This window comes from Patiria miniata, unplaced genomic scaffold (genome assembly GCF_015706575.1).
Source record: "Patiria miniata isolate m_02_andy unplaced genomic scaffold, ASM1570657v1 HiC_scaffold_20, whole genome shotgun sequence".
Taxonomy (NCBI): domain Eukaryota; kingdom Metazoa; phylum Echinodermata; class Asteroidea; order Valvatida; family Asterinidae; genus Patiria; species Patiria miniata.
The window spans coordinates 15300491-15318914 of NW_024037059.1; the positions used below are offsets into that span (position 1 = coordinate 15300491).

General features: G+C 39.5%; 1 protein-coding gene across 1 annotated transcript; it reads left to right on the plus strand.

Moving 5' to 3' along the window:
* Window positions 1–4386: 4386 nt before the first annotated feature.
* On the plus strand, window positions 4387–8953 carry LOC119727402 (somatostatin receptor type 5-like). The gene has a single exon (XM_038199268.1). The coding sequence runs from the start codon at window positions 4482–4484 to the stop codon at window positions 5640–5642; it is 1161 nt and encodes a 386-aa protein (XP_038055196.1). The 5' UTR covers window positions 4387–4481; the 3' UTR covers window positions 5643–8953.
* The last annotated feature ends 9471 nt before the right edge of the window (window positions 8954–18424 follow it).

Sequence of the window (18424 nt, forward strand, 5' to 3'; positions counted from 1 at the left end):
CTTTGTAAAATGATTTTTGTTTAAATTTGCACTAGGTTTGGGGAATTGTGTCATATAACGTGATGTTGGTATGGACATCAAACGTGTTAAATTTACTGCTGTGCACGAGGGTTGTACTAATAACTTAATTAGACAACGTGATACATTACATTTTGCCCAGTGTGGTCCAAAGGCTTAGGGTGCGTTCGAGTAGCTCACCCGGATCGACTCGGGTAAATCAGACGGGTTAGCCACGAGAGCCGTGCTAATCGAACGCTCATACACGGATCATCATGCTCCTCACGTGACGTCCATAGCCGTTGCCGGCGTAGCCATTGACAGAACACCCTTTTCGGGCCGAGTCTTACCATTCCTTCCTCCACGGCCTTACTATGAGATGTATTATTTTTCCGTCAATCACAAAAAGTAAAAAAGTCGGGCTGAAATGAGCGGGCTCTAAAGTCGCAATGAGATCAATAAATAATTATGTTTAGACTTCAAATATCGGTGATTTTGGGGTCCACTTGATCCTTCAATTCCGCTGTCCAGCCGCCATATTTGTCAGTTTCTTAGAATGAACAACGCATGCGTGTTACGTATTTCCACCACTCCACTGGGTCTATAGTGACTGACCCGGGTGAGCTCCAAGAATGACGTTAGAGCTCATCGAACGGCCGACGGTGTTAACTCGATCCGGTCGAGCTACTCGAAAGCACCACAAGTATCATCCGATGTACAAAGCGGGACTGATATAAATAGGTGTTTCAGTGCATAGGTGCTTCAAGGCATAACCAATTGACATGAATTGCTATAGTTGACATTTTTTTTCATCAGTACCTGTTCCAAATTATAAACAACCGCTCGACGGACAGAATATCTACCATTCCTTTCAACTATCTGGCACCCACCGAAGATTTAGGTTTTCATCGGCTGAATCGTGTTTCGTATATACACAGGGTTTGACTGATTATTTCCATATGGTTCGTGTCTTGAAGTAACCGAGTATTCGAGAAATAATTTATTCCAGATGCTTCAAGGATCTAACGAATCTTCTAACCATTTTTTAAACACTTCTTGCAGTATTCCTCTACAAGATAACATGTGTCATTTTGTCTCTTTTTAATCTCCATCATCAAGTGTGCAAACTCGAGAAAATACCAACTGAAATGGAACATCTCTTTATTTTCGAGACGTTAATTCTCACCTCTTAATAAGAGCTAGCCTTTTTCTAGACTCATTAGAACGCAAAACTGTCCATGAACTCATTCCGATCTTTCATCGTGAACGTTTAAAAGATGAAATTGCAGCAGTGCTGAAACGTTTCTATTAATTACATTGCTCTGAGACGCCTCGTGGCAAAATCCAATATCCTGTGATGCCGTAATCTTTAGGTTCATCGGCAATCTTTTTGACGTCTATAGTTGTAAAACTGTGCACTGAAATCCAGCGTTTATCCGAAAGAAAACAAATTCCGGAGAAAAGAAAGAAAGTAAAATGAAGGGCACTGTAATCTTTCATTAAATAAATAATAAGATTTATATGTCTTTCATTAAATAAATAATAGGATTTATATGATTAATTACATGGACACAGTAAAAGTGAAGTCACTGTAATTTTTCATTCATTAAATAAATAATAGGATTTATATATCTTTCATTAAATAAATAATATGATTTATATAGTTCATTACATGGAAACAGTAATCACTCCAATCAACAGTGCTATTTATAATCAAGACGACAAAGCACCAACATGACTCGATAACTTGTGTAGGTCACGTGTGCAGTCTGTGTGGCGACAAGATGCCAAACGTTATTACCGTTCAAATTATCAGGATTATCCAAAATCGTCGCCTTATTTGGAGCGTGAAATTAGGCTCTGCTTCCGTATTTATCGACAGAGTCAACTGTGCGCCGTTAAACCTTTATTATCGACACTAATGACCAATTGACGCAAATTCCTCCGTGCTCGTTTTAATAATTAAGTTTGTGTTGCTCCCACAGAGGTTGGGTGGATGCTTTATCGCACCTCGAAGTGTGTTGAATGATGATGATGACTAGACGAAGAATACTGAGGAAATAAAAACAGAAGGATGTTTCAAAAAATGAGAAAAGATGTTCTTAATTCCCCCAATTAAGTTAATCAGGCAGAGCCTGTATTTACCTCGTTCCCTATAATGACACCATTGTAAGACCACTTTTACCCTAAAAGGTCGACTGTTAAAAATGGGGTATTTTGATACAGCAGATATATGTGGTCTTAATTTTAAAAAATGTCCGGAGGACACAATATGCTTTTGAAAATCCTGAAGAAAACAAATTATAGTGCGACAGATCCTATAATTGTAAGTATCACGCAGATGATATTGATATGTATAGCTAGTATTCAGTACACGAAAGCTCCACCTGAAACCAATCACTATGCTTTATAGAATTGCCAATAAATGAAGCTCCATTCGAGTTATTCTGAAAAGCGCGCAACACGTTCCATTTGGAGTTTATACCTGGGAGACGAGAGACGAATGTCCACCGCTTGTAGCATATAGCAGATGAGAACACATCAATCTTGTGAACCCTTCGGGCGCATACACAATAGCTTACAATTTTTCATGTGCTTGCATGTTCAAAGCCTGACCCAGAATTCAACTATTTCTATATATATCGTCTGGTGTAATTGTGAACAAAGAAACAACCTTTCATTGTATACGTTAAAAAAAAAATGCATGGGAGGAAGAGGCGCAAAAATGGTATTTGTTAACTGTGAGATAATTACTTGTCAAGCCCTTGTCATTTATTTCATAATATGGCACTAATTAGCGAGAGGTGCTGCTCAACAAAATGGAGATGTTATCTACCAAGTTCACAGCTTTCGAGTTAATACTTATTTAGAGAAATATTGGTCTTAAACGAACATAGTCTGTGACATGCTATCGTTTATGGTAAAACACAATTGTTTGATAACGTTCATGTCATTTTTAATGGATCTTACATGTTTTATCTTTGACATCAACAGAAGTCTAACTCCACTGAGCCCAGGATTCAACACTAAATTCGATCGGTGACAAATCATCATGTGTGGACATCGGCACGGATTTTTCAGGAGGTCAGTACCAATGAAATACAACAAGGTTCAGGTATGTTTTTCAACACCTTAAGCTTCACAGTACTTTTTTTTCCATAGGCAGTAAATCAAAGAAAGGATCCCATGTAACCTTAAGTAAATGAGTAAAACCTTTTAAAATCACTGTCAGCAATAATTAGACATGCACCGATGCCGTCGTTACGCTCCGGCAAATCTGAGTTGCGAGCTAATGCGTTCGTGATCGTGAATGCAAATTATATTTAAAAAAATGGGTTAAAGCCTTTACTTCGATCTTTGCTCTATATCATTAAAACCGCGATTAACGCCCTCTATTCGCGAACGGGGGTGATAACTGTCAGAAGTTGACAAATATTGCCACCTGAATTTCGGTTTTTTAACGCCTCATTAAAAAAAAATTAAACTAAAAATATATCGGTCTTTCGGAGTGATAGGGTCTACAGTACCCACAACCCCGTCCCACGCTTACCGTAGAGCCAGTTCAGCGAATCAGGATATATTGTAAAATAAAGTGCTTCTTTAAAGATGCTGTTAGATCAAGAGATATCAAGTGGCTTTTACATGCATGGACTTCGATGTCAGTCAGTGACTACACCTGCTCTCCCGCATAAGTACGCCCGTATTTGAATGTATAAAAATCCTTAAATACCATGTGAAGGTAATACGTTGAAGATCCTCGTGTACTCTTGTCTGTCAATGGGTTAGGGTACAAGCGATACTCGCTTCACCTTATACCTAAAAATGTTGTTAATTTGCTCATCTAATATTTAAGATCTCTGTATACATTTTTAATTACACATTTATCTATTATTTTTTTGTTTACATGAGATTGTAAGGTGACATTCTATGAAAAACGGCAACATTGAGATAACTGATCAAACTAACTTCGAAAGGACCCCCTAAATTGCAACAGTAAGAACGAGATCTATGTTGCCATAATAATAGTCGCTGAAAAAAAATCCGCAGTTCACATCAATTTCAGAACTGTGTATAAAGTGCCTACGCTAAATCTTTATTTTTTACGCATGTAAAATTGCTGCAAATATTCGAATGGATTACACAATGCCGCTTGTCGAGTCAGATTGCACTTCAAATCTCATATTTAATTTTGTTCCTCCCACGGCACCAGATTGCCAGTTTCCGTGAAACCTACTAGCGGATTGAAGGGAGCTTATAGTTATATGCAATTCACGCGCCGGATGTCATTGGAGACCGGCGGGACTCACTGCGCATGTCTGGTTCGGGAGCTACATCAAAAACGGCCGGTTATGACTTGGAGTTGGAAGTGGCGCATTTGATCCTCGAGCAGGCCGGATCGAGCAAACACCTAGCGATAACACAACGGTTTTCCGTAAATCGGTCTGACTTTGTGCTCAGCATTTCAACTTGCCGTTGGTAAAAATATGGATGACTTATTGAATGAGAGCGCAGACTGCGCCGAAGACTTCCGAATTAACATCAGTCTCGATTATGTGCCTTCTTACACGTACAACGACGGGCAGATTTTCGTGATTACCATCCTTCTACCAATTCTTCTGACGCTAGGCATCCTCGGGAATTCAGCTTTCATGTTTGTCGTGTACCGTCGAGCCGAGATGAGGACTGTCACCAATTGGTATCTGACCAATTTGGCAGTTGCGGACATTTTGTTCCTGCTCAGTGCAATCGTCGACAAAATTTGGGCTTACTATGTATCCCCAATCCCTGGGGACAACGGCCCTCATGGACATTTTGCTTGCGTCTTGCTGTACCTCATCGCCGATCTGACTTATTTTGCCTCCCTTGGGTTTGTTACGCTCGTGTCTTTTGATCGTTTTCTGGCCGTCCGTCGACCACGAGCCTCCTCTAAAGGGCGGAGAGGAAGACGCACCGTCCCCTTCAGACTCTGTGCCGCGTCCTGGATACTCGGGTTTTGCTTCGCCGCTTGCTTGATTCCATCCAGAGGTATGTTCGTCAGATATTGTCTCAAATGGCCCCAAGAAGAAAAGTACCAAAACTGGCCTTCATATATGTACGTGTGCAAATCTCGCGAGGATTGGGTGGACCAGTTCTCCAACGTCATACAGACGGTTCCTTTCTTCCTCACCTTCGCGCTGAATCTGTTCCTGTATGTGAACATCATTCGCGGGCTGGACCGCTCCATACAAAACCTGGGCAGTCATGGTATGTCTCAAGACAAGAATGTTACTATGAGGAACCAGATAGCCCTCATGCTGGTGGTGAATGGCGTCGTCTTCTTCTGCTGCCTCTTTCCTTTTGAGCTCCTGGTTCTGTTCCAAGTCATTCGAGTCGTCCGGGGCACCAATATCATTCCACTGGGATGGCATAACCTATTCTTTGAGATTTCGCGCGCTCTCGCTTACATCAATTCTGTGGCCAACCCCTTGATATACACTCTCATGAGTCACAGGTACAGGGCTAACTTCAAAACTGCCTTCTCTCTTGACCAGTGCAGCAGGATTGTTTCTCAGAGAGGACGCAAGGAGAACAATGCAGCTCCAGCCGATGACTTCAGAAACACGTCGCAGAGGGGTCAAACAGCAACCCGTGTTGAAATTCTGTGAGAAACTCGCCGAACGTAATTGTAACTTTGACACACACAACATGTTATTAGTCAGTGCACTTTACGAGGAACGGAGTCTGAAAACCTCATATTTTCTGTATTTTCACAGAAATGCGCACCTACCGTTATATTGGTTGTGTAATTGGAGGTATTTGTAAATATTGTACCGCTTTGTTGAAAAATTGTCTGGCCTTGGTATCAATGTAGAAAAATACAGTAGTTTTTGTCGAATCTTGAGACGTTTGTTGGGGAATCCGTACCAATATTTGTATGCAGAACATTTTATTTCTCTGTTTGGGGATCCTCCCGGGAGATTGTTCTATGGAGAAGAAATCGTAGAAACCATTGCTATTTCGTCATTGTCGCCTAAAGAATTGTTAAGAAAACGCCTTACGCTCTCTTAATCCACAAGAATGTTCCCGTCATTGGTGCTCGTTATAGTGTTCTTGTAAAGTCTTATAGGTAGTCATTTTAGAAATAAGAAAAATATTATTAACAAGGTTTGAGTAACAAGTAAAATTCACAGTAAAGCAAATTCCACTATTATTATCGGAGTATGGTGACACTAAATACTCTTAACAGAATCTTTGTAACAGAATCTTTTGTACATCTCGAGATGTACACAAATTATGAAAATCATTTTAGCCGAAATTGAGATTATTTAGCATTCACAGTAAAAAGTCATGAAATAATGTATCTTATAAGATGTAAGATGTAAACATGATGAAAATAATTTTAGCCAAACTTGAGATTATTTGGCATTTACAGCCCAATATAAGGCTCACATTTTAGATACTCAGAAGCGATTTTTGAATTTGTTATAACCGTGCAATCGAAACATGAGAAGTACATAAGGCAGCTTATTTTTGCGTGTATCATTTAGCCAAGAATTGAACGTTTGAAAAATGACTGGACCTATTTGCCTACTTGACTGGACTGAAACAGTGTGGTGCCGTTGAAAGACATAGCAAACATCAATACCAACCCGCCCGTGTCAAGATCGATGTCACAAAATCAATCTTGAGGCGCCATGGGATGAGACTTGAAACCAGAATATTAATCATGTCATCTAGCAAAGTTCATGGCCCCTATTCTCCAGATAGATATCCGAGATGGTTTCTCGTAGATCATGAGAGATTGTGATGTAGGTTACTATACAAAATCCCAAAGAAGTCCAACAATTATGACATTACACCCGATTGCAGAACTTAAGTCTCGTATCATACCCCGAGGATTCGTCTGGGAGATTATATGATTCTAATGCAGTTCATAGAACACTGTAGTCACCATGTTTCTGACTTTTTGGCCAACAGTAGGGTCAAACAACAAGGCACAGAGAAACTGCGCCGACTTTGATCCTTAAGTCTCGTCTCATGTCATGTCTGGGACTTTGGGCTCAGAGATTAAACTTTCGATTTGGCGCCAAGAACGGGAAATTGGATGACATCAAGAGGATGTTTGCTCAACGACCGACTGACAGGACTTTGGATTTTGACAGACGACGCGACATATTACGACAATTGCAAATTAATCTACGTCTTGAATTAATGTAACATCGAAACTTGTATGTAGTTGGTGACTAAACAATTTGTTTATGTATTTCTTGTGACTTCCAACTGCTTTAGGGTATGTTCAGACGAACCCATCTCCGAGCAGAACGAATCAGAGATTATTTTTTTCGTGGGTGTTAAGAAAAAAAGGATTAGTGCTTTAATAACAAGTCACCGTTTCAGGGCAAAAGTTAAAGCATTGCGTCTTCTAAAATGGATTTCATATATTGCTCGGATCGCGCTTTTCCACTTTTTAGAATTCGTTGTTACGTTACTTTTGATTGATGCCTGCGGTATTTCCTGACATTTCAGCCGCATTTATAAAATATCGATGAGATTACCTCGTGAAAGAGTGCGCTCTTTTTTTTTTAGATCTCATTTTGCGTCATGTTTTCATTGAAATAATCCTCTCCGGGGCACTGGTGTCACAAGAAAACAGACTGTCGTGATAAACAAATAGGAGCAAAACCTTAGACTTGAAATTACGTTTTGTAAACACTCAGAATTTGGCGGATATCAAGTCAAATTGTCTTTTGAAGTCAGCACTTAAGTATTTGTCTATGGTTAGTGGTTTAAAAGCTAAAAGCCTGCTTTGTGAGCCATCTTCTGTAAGTAATTCAATTTGCCGTTTTCTGTTATCCCTAGAATTTTGCTGTGTCGGTTCGGTGTTCAAGCGCCTATACCAACATATAAAATAAAGTAAGGTAGTGGTCTTTATTTGAGAAAGTGTAATGTTTTGTCAAAATCGTTTGAATCGAAATATACGTACAAAAGAGTAATTTACAGATGTTTGTAATATTGTAAAGTAGAGTTTATTCCGTGTTGTTCTCACTTCAAGATGGCTCCTTGCTGCAGAGGTGGAGTGAACTTAACAAATCTGCTCTTATACCTTAAGACAACATCATTCTTTATGATGATAAATTGACAGATCTTTTTCCATTGTGACATTAGATTTTAAGATGATCCGTTTTTCTCCGTTAATCTACCGCTTGTAGGCCTCTTCGACTGCTGGAATTTATGCCAATGTAAATATAAGGTAAATTTATGTATACAACTTGGCACCTATTCGGACGGGACTTTGTATTCACTTTGGGACGGGAGTTTGTAACACTATACATTCGCATAAACATCGAATATTAGGGTCGTTGGTTTGTTCAATTTCAGCTGGTATCAAGTTTATCAACGTAGAAAATAACACAGTGGTACAAAAATATGCTGCCTCTGTTTACGTTTGTACACGATTGGCCTTTATGTTATGTAAATCAACCATGTTGTAATTTTTCTGCAGCTTTCTGCAGAAAATACCGCTATAAATAAATACCACTATTATCCATAACCCTATACGTGTGTCTTTAAAATGTCACAAAAACATAATAGTTGTCGCTGATTACTTGGAACTGGAAGAACTAATGTAACTGTATGGCGCCACTTTGATTCAAAATTGTCTCTCTTTTGGTAGTCAATACCTAATCTTCACAGGAAAATACTTGGGTAATAGGCAAAACTGCCATGTTTTGGCGTCACTTTGACCAGAGCGATAGGATGGATTGCCCGATAGGTCATTGGCTCCCATTTCTTCGCTTCTGAAGACGGTACATATAAGAAGAGATTGTTCTTGATATATCAGTGCCGAAATATCAAAATGCAGATTTTATCTTGGAAAGGTCAAAAGATATGATCGAAATTGTTATAAGTTCACTAGTTACTTCTAGTTCCAAACAAGGCTGCAAAATAATGTGTGGATGTTTATGTTGATATTTAGAGCGATGAATTGCATTTGAATTATTGTACTATAGTTTTAATTATTAATAAATGGTATTAATATAAGACCCTTTGGGGCTAAAAATTTGTCACAGTTTATCTTCTGGTTTGGAAAACAAGTGCTGTTAAGAGTCCTCCTTCATATAGATAATAAATGTCTTTTTTCTAAATAACCATTTTCCAGCAACGTTGCTTCAATACACGAATTGTACCTTCTCGCTTGCAGCCCATCGCACATTGTAAGTGTTGCTTTCAGTATCATGTTGGCATCTCGTCGGAGCCAGTTAAAAAAAAATGTGTACAAAATATCAGTAACGGAAGCTAGACAGAATGTCCAGAAGCAAAAATTTCTTGCTCGAATGAGATCACCGATATGGAAAGTAGAACGCGGGTCGATTTAATGACTGCCAAAAGGCCAAAAATGTTCAGATGCGAACACTTTTATTAACCCATACGATCGTCGCCATGGGCATGAAAGAGACTGCAAGAGAATAGCAAGGAAGAAACAAGCATGCAAGCTAATATACCAGAGTGTAGTTATTGCTCCCTTGCAAGACATTAACCCGTCCGAGTAAAGACCAACAATTGGTGTAGCTCATAGCTTCAAGTGCTGCTGTGGATTACCAAGATCTGATTTGCGCCTTACATCCCTTGGGTCCCGGTGTATATATGTAGAAGCTGCCGCCGAACTACAGCTCATGAGAGCGTAATCGAGTGGTGTGGGTGGGTCGTGTCCTGAATTGGAATCGATTAGTCGGAATATCGAATGTCTCCATCAGGCACTGATATCATACTTGCGGGATTCACCATTTAAAAATCCCAATTGTCCCGATGTTGTTATTTCCAGACTCGTGTGCTGAAGAATTTGAATAATTTGGTGCATAGCGCAATTTGGGCAAAGCAGGTCATATTTTCTATCAAATAATTGTTCAGAAATTTTCAAATAATAACAGAAATGTTTATTTGACGGAAATCCTCGCTGGTGTAACACAATATCCCAGTTACGACATCATTGCAATTAACGGGACTATAGTTAATGACAAGTTGAATAAGAAAACGAACACCACCCTGTTTAGCAGTGTTTGTTTTAGGCGAAAGATAGATTTACATCAGAGCGAGACGAAACCAATTCTTAGGTGTCGGGTAAAGGTATATGATATCTCCTTTTTTAATTTGAGGTCAATACTCCTCATTTACATCAAAATTCAATTAGATGAGAGAAAGCTTTTTTCTAAGATAAAAAAAAGAGAAAATCGTCCCTGAGCCATTAAGCAAGGGTATCAGAGGTGTAGAGAGAAGAAATGCGATATATTTACAATTAACCTCTGCAGGGTATGGCGCTCAGGATAACAAGATTTGGGTCATTTGATAGCACAAATTGAACAGGGAGTCTGGTTGACGCATTCCGATGTGTTATTGGATTCGGGAAAGAGAGAGAACAGAGTTATTGAACCTCGGCTTGTACAGTCTCACCGTTTGGAGGGAATTAAGGTTAAGACCTTGCTTAAAGCTTGTGATTCTCCTGGTTTCTTTTCCCGAGTGAGGGATATACATGACGAATGTCAGTGTTTTGTTCTGGATGATAAGTTATTGGCTTTGGTTTTTCTTTTGGTATGAAGCTGATGAGACTTCGAGGCTACTTGCGTCATGATTGTAAATTTGCCTGTAATAATCAAACTTAAATCCAACTTTACGTTCACTGGCTCGTTGGGGGGGGGGGGGTTCTGTGAGATTGTTCTCTCAGATCTTTATAACAGATATGCGTCTGTGGCTCGAAAAAAATGATATTGGTTGAAACGACGACAGCCGTCCAACATATTGATCGCTTTTACTGTAAAGACTAAATCATGCATCCTTAGCATCCTCGCCACCCATCATCATCCATAATAACTTCTGCGTGCCTGTAGATATTTTAATGTTCAGTTCGCGTGTCGTTGCCCTGAGCTTTACGTCTTTTTTCCCTTTTTTTGCCTTTTTTTGCCTAATTAAGTTGCTTACAGCACTGTTGAAATGATAAGGCGAGTTACTTTACGCCCTGTCTGTCCTTGACAGGCAAACTAAATTGTTCATTTTAAAAAGACCCGTATTTCTGAATGTTTAAAAAATATATAATGAATTGAAGGTCGTGCACGAGCGCTATATTGGACTTGTCACAACCCATTAACACAGGGTACTCTCTCGCTAAATTATGATTGCTTATTCATCAAAGTGACATACATGCCTGGCGCTTATTTCCAGAACCCATTAAACATTAATTTGTCGGGGACGTACAAACGACCTGGAATTGAACATTATTGGTCTTGACTTAAAATCTTTTGCCAAACTACATTCCATTACTTATTAGTACATAGTGTTCAACGGCTAGGTTGACCTTGATAAGAGAAAATATAGTCGTGTCGGCCTGCTGATTATATTGTCAGAACAAAATATGACTTTGGAAAATGATTGAAAATTGCGCTTTGCTTTCTAGTATTGATAGAAACTTAATAAAGATAAAGGCACTTGTGCATACAGCGTTAGCAAGTGTAGATTTTTTTAAAGGGACGCATAAAATCGCGTTTCTAATGTGTACGATCTTTCTTTCTCTTAATTCATTTCACTCATCGTTCTATTTGCTGGCCACGAAAAGTGGTATAGCTGTGGGTGATGTGTTCTTTACCTAAACTCCTGAATTACAGAACACTTTCTTGTTTTGTTGTATTTCCACTACTTGAAACTTGAGCTTGTCTTAGTATCTTGAACCTTAGGACAGTCATCTGTGTTGGATTTTGTTGTGATGGTTTATACAGAAATTCAGGCTTGTTGGCTACTTTGATCTCATGATGCCAGGTGGTTTGTTAGCTGCCTTAGGAAGTAAATGAAATGGTTCATTTTGGCATTTCAATCTTTAACTCCCCCTGGATGGTAGATATAATTATTATGTTGACAGATTGTAATGCATAGAAGGATAATTGTTTGTTGTCGTATAATTATAAATTTAATAATACAAAACTAAATGGAACAACAACAAAACAGAACATTATCATTGGAAATATCGAGAAAACAACACAGGCCTATGCTTCGAATGGAACAGCATACATTTGAAGAGGGATTGCATTCATTACAGTGCATGAGTTGAATTTAGGTCCGATGTTGACTCATTATAATTGCAACAGTGCCTGATTTGCTTCGGTCCACTTAACATGAATGTGTTTGACCAATGAAAACCTGAGGTCCTTTGAGATTGTCCTAATTCTAGATGGACTGCTTTGACTTTCAAATTTGGTTTCCCCCTGAAGGGACAGGAGGATACGATAGTACAAACATCAGCAATGTAAACAAGCTTGGTTATTCTGGCTCTGGGTTAGACAGGCTGCCCCATGTATAGGGAATTGATCCGCTTGTCGAGACAGTACTATCATCCTGGTTCAACCAGGGTGGGTGCGTTCGAGTAGCTCACCCGGATCGACTCGGGTAAAGGCAGGCGGGTTAGCCACGAGAGCCGAGCTATAATCGAACGCTCAACCGCGGGTCATCACGATCCTCACGTGATGTCCGTATCCGCGGCCTTTGCCAAAGACAAAACGACCGTTTCGGACTTGGTCTTAGTTTGAGATTTACTGCTTTTCGTCAATTGCAAAACTAAAAAAAACGTTGCGCTGAAATTGTAGCCTCAAAAGTCGCAATGAACTAAATGTTTACCTTTAGGCCTAGGCCTATACTTCCAAAAAAAAAGGTTTTTTCATTCAAGACCAAATTTAATTTGGTTTTGTATGACTACACATTTTAGTTGAATTTAACATAAATTATAACCCAAACAATTGGTTATAGAACAACCCAAGTTTGGGTAGTTCCAGTTTTCACCCGTTCTTTAAAAAAAAATAACCCAGGCAATTTTTCAGTGCACGCAATGTTTAAAATTCTTAAAGAAAAGGAGCAGGAAGAAATCTCTTTCATGCAGGGACTGTCTTAGGGCGCCGATGAACTCGTACAAAAACATGATGGATTACAGGGTTCATTTGTTTATTGCGAGAATAAATTGGCAAACTTTCATCACTACATGTAGTTTTGAACCCAGTGTATGTGTTTATATAATATGTACATGTGGATTCAAACACACGAAAATGCCACTTTTGCAAAATACCCCGTAATCCTTCATTTTTCTGTGCGACTTCATCAGTGCCTGCATGGAAGAGGTCTTTTCCCCCAATTCTTTTCTTTCAGAATTCTAAACGTTGCGCGGCACGTGCCTCCTGCCTAGTTTAAAATTTCCACACTAATCTCACACCGCGCGTTATGCGCATTGTATACCCCTTTTGAAACTACCGCACTAATCTTATTCAAAATGAGCAACAGGGCTTTCAGTTTTCATTGTTGTTGCATTCGACATGGGCGTAGCGAGGGGGGGGGGGCCAAGGGGGCGCTTGCCCCCCCCCCCCCCCCGGAAAAGCCAAGGGGGGGGGGGGCGAAGAAAAAGAAAGAAAAAGAGGTGTGAAGTCATATTTGCTATTAATTTAATACACATTTAACAAAATGGGCGTCTACAGGGGTGTCACTGGGGTGGGGTGGGCAAATGTCCCCCGCCCACCCAAAAACAAAATGATCAATTGAGAATATGCTAGAGAGAGTACAAGGATTTTGGGGGACAATTAATTTGCTTTGCCCACGCTACAAAAAATCCTGGGTGGGCCCAATGAGTGGCAAATTAAGTGCTTTGTCCAAGGGCACACACACCACAACCCCAGGGCGAAATAACAAGAATAATTTTATTTCATACACTTCTCTTTTTTTCGCCATAACTGATTGCAATGGTCACCAGTTTTGCTCTCATACCTAAACGGAGAAGTTTCAACAGTTCGTACAGTGTAGCCACGAACCATTCTTTCGTTGGCTCAGAGCAAAGTTTTTATCACGCCCTGCAAAAACAAGAAAGCCATAATAAAAACATGTATTTTTAGATGATAAGCATATGTTACATAAACTCCAGGGACTCAGAGGCTCCGTCAAATTCCAAATTGAAGTCTATCGACACTGCTTCTGTTTTTGAGCAGTCATAATGTGAACCAAAAAAAAGTGGATCACGTCTCCCATATTAGGCAGCTTTTTTCTGCTTCTCATACTTTGACTGGATGGCTGGCTTTAAAAAAAATTGTCTTCACAAATTAATATTCATGAGTAGAAACGAGGAAGACCAACTATCTTAATCAAAGACAAATGGACAATAATTTCACCCTCTCATTTCCAACAAGCCTCCTTCTACAGCATCAGATTTAGAGGGGGCGGTTGCAATTCCCTCCGCCGTTCAGCAGCTGCCTAATTTTATAAACTATTAAAGGGAAAATACATTATTTGCAAACATCAAAAAATAAAACTACCAAATCATTTTGAAATACCTTGCTGGACTGTTTAATAGTGAATGACAGTGTAAAGCATCCTGTAAAATCATGGCACCTGCTATACTGTCATTTTCAAGAAAAGTGGTATTTTTGTATCAATTTGGAAAAAACTGGCTTTTTTTCAAATACTGGCCCCAGTTGACCATCGCACTTGTTTGCAATCGATTACACACCTATGAACGGGTACAAGCCAGCTAGACTGGTTCCCTGACCTTACAATTCCCCAATATATGTAAACTGCTCTGTTTCTCTTTAAATGGAGTCAGGGAACCAGACTACAGGAAAATGATTGTTTTTCTTGGTTTTTATAGCATTTTCGAACCCAAAACCTCAAAAAAGTCAGTGTAACTATATTTGCTATATATTTCCAACCCCCCAATTCCATCCATTTCTGAAAATTACAGCAAAAGCAAATGATGTAGATTCCCTTTAAAATGGGACCAAAAAATAACAGAGCAAACTTTTATTATGCCCTGCAAAAACCAAAAAGCCACAAAATGCATTTTTTTTTTGAAAGTAAGCATATTGTATTGCTTATGCAGAAAATTAATTATTTGTATATACAGTCTAACCACGAACCGTTCTTTCGATAATTCAGAATATGATTTTATTACGTCTGTGCATAGACAAAACAGCAATAAAACGTGTATTTTTAGATGACAGGCATGTGTTACAATAACTCCAAGGACTTTAGAGGCTCCGTCAATCTCAAAATTGAAGTTTGTCGTTTTAATTTTCGGGTAGCCGTATGTGCAGCACCAGAAATGCGCTTCAAAAGTTAGATTATGTCTTCCGTATTATTTGCCGAGGCGCAACCAACTTCCAATTGAGCAAGCAGTGATCAAACTCCTTTTTTGTGCCGTAGTGTGGTTAGGGTTTGTGACTCATGATCAGAAGGTCAGGAGTTCGAATTCAGATACTGGCCATTATGTTGTGTCCTAGGGAAGACTTCATCCACACTTGCCTCTCTCCACCCAGGAGTATAAATGGGTGCCGGCATTAGCTGGGGAGTAACCTGCGATGGACAAGCATCCCATCCAGGGGGAATAGAAATATTCTCTGAAACCGGAGATAAATGCCGGCGCTGCCCATGGCCCAATGGGCCACATTTGCTCCTGACAGACTTTAATACTTAATTACTTCTTTTTATCATCTAAAAAGTGGTGGGTAAATGCCCCCATTCCCACCCTCGAAAAAAAGATAAATTGAGAATATGCTGGAAAAACTACAGGTATTTGTTTGTTGGGGTGTTGGGGTGTTGGGGTGTTTGTTTGTTTGTTTGTTTGGGGTTTTTTTTGGGGGGGGGGCGAAATGTGCATTACCCCCCTCTTGAAAAAATCCTGGCGACCCCCATGGCACTCGACGTGGCAGTCCCTGGCGGGTATAGGTGAGCTTGTCTTACATACGCAGCGTGGACTTTCGAACAAAACACGTCCACATAATGTAGGTAGCACCGACGTTGTGTGGACTTGCCCACGTCCACACAGTGTTTCCCCATTTCTGGAAAACAGGTTTAGAGGCATTTTTGGGTTAGGTTTATCTGTAGCAGAATGAAGAGAAACACTAAAGGGAATCATAGAAAAAAATTGGGTTGAAAGAGTTTTCACAGTTTGAGAAAAATGAGTTTTTCCACTGGTGTTCCTTAACTACACGAAAAGAAAGGAAAGTCCACACTACTTATGTGAAACAAGTCTGGGTGTGTGTGTGTGTGTGTGTTCCATAATTATTTGAATAATAATCTAAAGTCTTTATTACCGAACGACAAAGTTTACCGTACAGAGGAGCCAGTTGATTGGCCAAGATCCATTGATCACGCCCCTTCGTTTTAGCGAGGAATGTGATTTGCCAGGACGACCGTCATGACGAGCTGTCACGAACCGTCATGACTAACCGTCCAAAACGAAAGAACGCTACTCACAATGTTTTCAGGCCAACATCGGTGTACTTACGTTCATTTACACGTGTACATGTGATTGCAAATCATGAAATCTCGCAAAAGTCTTCATTTTTCAACCGGCGATTTGGGCTAAACATTAGAAGTCTCCTGCACGTGTTTCACATGTCTTAATGTTTTCTATTTACCGAAATCTTCTTTTAAGGGACAAGATGCCGATGGCATTTTCTTCCGCTGTTTTCACAGAAAGCATAGGAAACTAACAGACTTGTACTTTTCGCTGTTTGGAAAATTATATGTCTATTTTTACATCAAATATTGGCATGCATGTTTCTTTTACCGAAATGTTTTCGTTGAATAAACCTTCGAATTTGAATTCCAACTTTCTCAGTCTCAGAATAATGTATTAAACCAGACAACTAAGTGCATGGTAATTGGGGTCGGTTTCCATTTAACCTAGTTATGTATTCCCAAGGATATCAAACTTCACAGAGATATATTGTAAAAGAGCGGTACAGAGTGGTCTCCTATTAACCCCCGTATCTTTTTCATGTTATGTATGAATATACAGTCGAGGGAATGCAGAACACGGAACTTACAAATTAATGTCAATTTGTATAATATAGATTTGAAAATTGAAAGTGACAACGTTATTTTCCTCTTATAGACAATATATTTCTGAGCTTAATTCGAGAGGAGTTGGTTGTCGAGTCGTATTTTGTCTTTGATATCGCGCTTAATTGACAATGGCACAATTGGAAACCGTCTGGCTGTGTTGTGGCACAATATTGCTGAAGAGACCCGTCAAAAGATAAACCTCACGGCCTCTTACCACAGAAAGTGAAATTGAGCCTGTCCATAACGCATAGCGAAGTAGGCTTGCTTCCCCGTAATCCACTCAAGTGACAACCCGCAATATCCTCAAATTTCCAGTCGTCAGATCTCTGTATGAAGAGCTCTGGCAGAAAATCAATACCGGACGCCGAGAGGGACAACCCGATACCGAAATTACCTGAAAAATGAAAGAGGAGCTCTTTGATGGACTTGTCTGTCTACAAACTGATTTATCTAGCATTTGTATAACCTCGATGCGAAGATCAGGTTTGGAAAAGGCTTGGCGTGTGTAACAAAAGTGCTGCAAACTTTAAAGTTCCATTTTCATAATCTCGGGAAATTAAGACATTCTTGACTTATGACAAATTAAACATAACCCATCTTTCAATGCCGATTGAAACATATTTTGTGAATCAGAACATATATCCTGCGGGCTTAATGTAATTCCACTAAAGGTTTCTCTTGAGTTGGTTTTGACGGTTGTTAAATTGTTCTTTATGTCAGCTTCAATTGTGAAAGAAAACTTTCAATTCGTTTCCAAGCGCAAGGACTGTTTTGGCATTTGCCTTATATAGAACCACATTTTAAATTCACATGGTGCGTTCCAGCATAGTGAGCTGCATCGGCGAAAATATGCGTGGGCACAATAGGGATACATTTTGTGAACCTCCCCTTGAGGTAAACTAAAGATCAAAAGCTTCAAAATGTATTCTAGAAAATTTGGAATCACTTCATTTTACAAAGGTGTATTAATAATGTCGTTTTGAATAAACACCTTCGTTTCTCATTTCCATATTTAACATTGTAAATCAGCGGTTTTGTCCTTTCCTTGAATCAGTCATTAACACCAAACCTACCCAAGTGGGTTAATATCAACTGAATTTTGTTTTCAGGAGAATAGAAAAATGAGGAGTGAAGAGAAATATATTCTTAAACCAGACAAAGATACGTCACCGGAGCTTTCATTGCTTGGTATAAAACCCTATGGAATTGTCAAGGGTTGCCTTGAGTGCAAGACCCTTCTATCAACGTTTACACTCTCCCCGTTTTAATCAAGGTACTCTGATCTCAACAAGGCGTGATAGAGAAGCTTGGATCTAAAGCACACGATTACCCCCAACTCTGAATTAATTTCCTTCTCTGTGGTTTACGGCTGACATAAAGGTGTCTCTGAAGTTTTCCTTTTCACCTCTGAGAGATTTTTTTTCATTAAATGCCGGGATTATCATCGGAGACGTCAAGTATGAAACGCTCCATTAATTATGCCCAGATAGAAAAGATCCGTCCACTCCTTTTTTTCTCACTTAGCGGAAGAGAGTCAATTAATGCAAGGATGTTTGCACAACTGGCCATCTGTCTTCCAAAGGGA

What these genes read in the sequence shown, in the direction of transcription:
- LOC119727402 (XM_038199268.1), top strand. Translation starts at nt 4,482, where the DNA reads ATGGATGACTTATTGAATGAGAGCGCAGACTGCGCCGAAGACTTCCGA.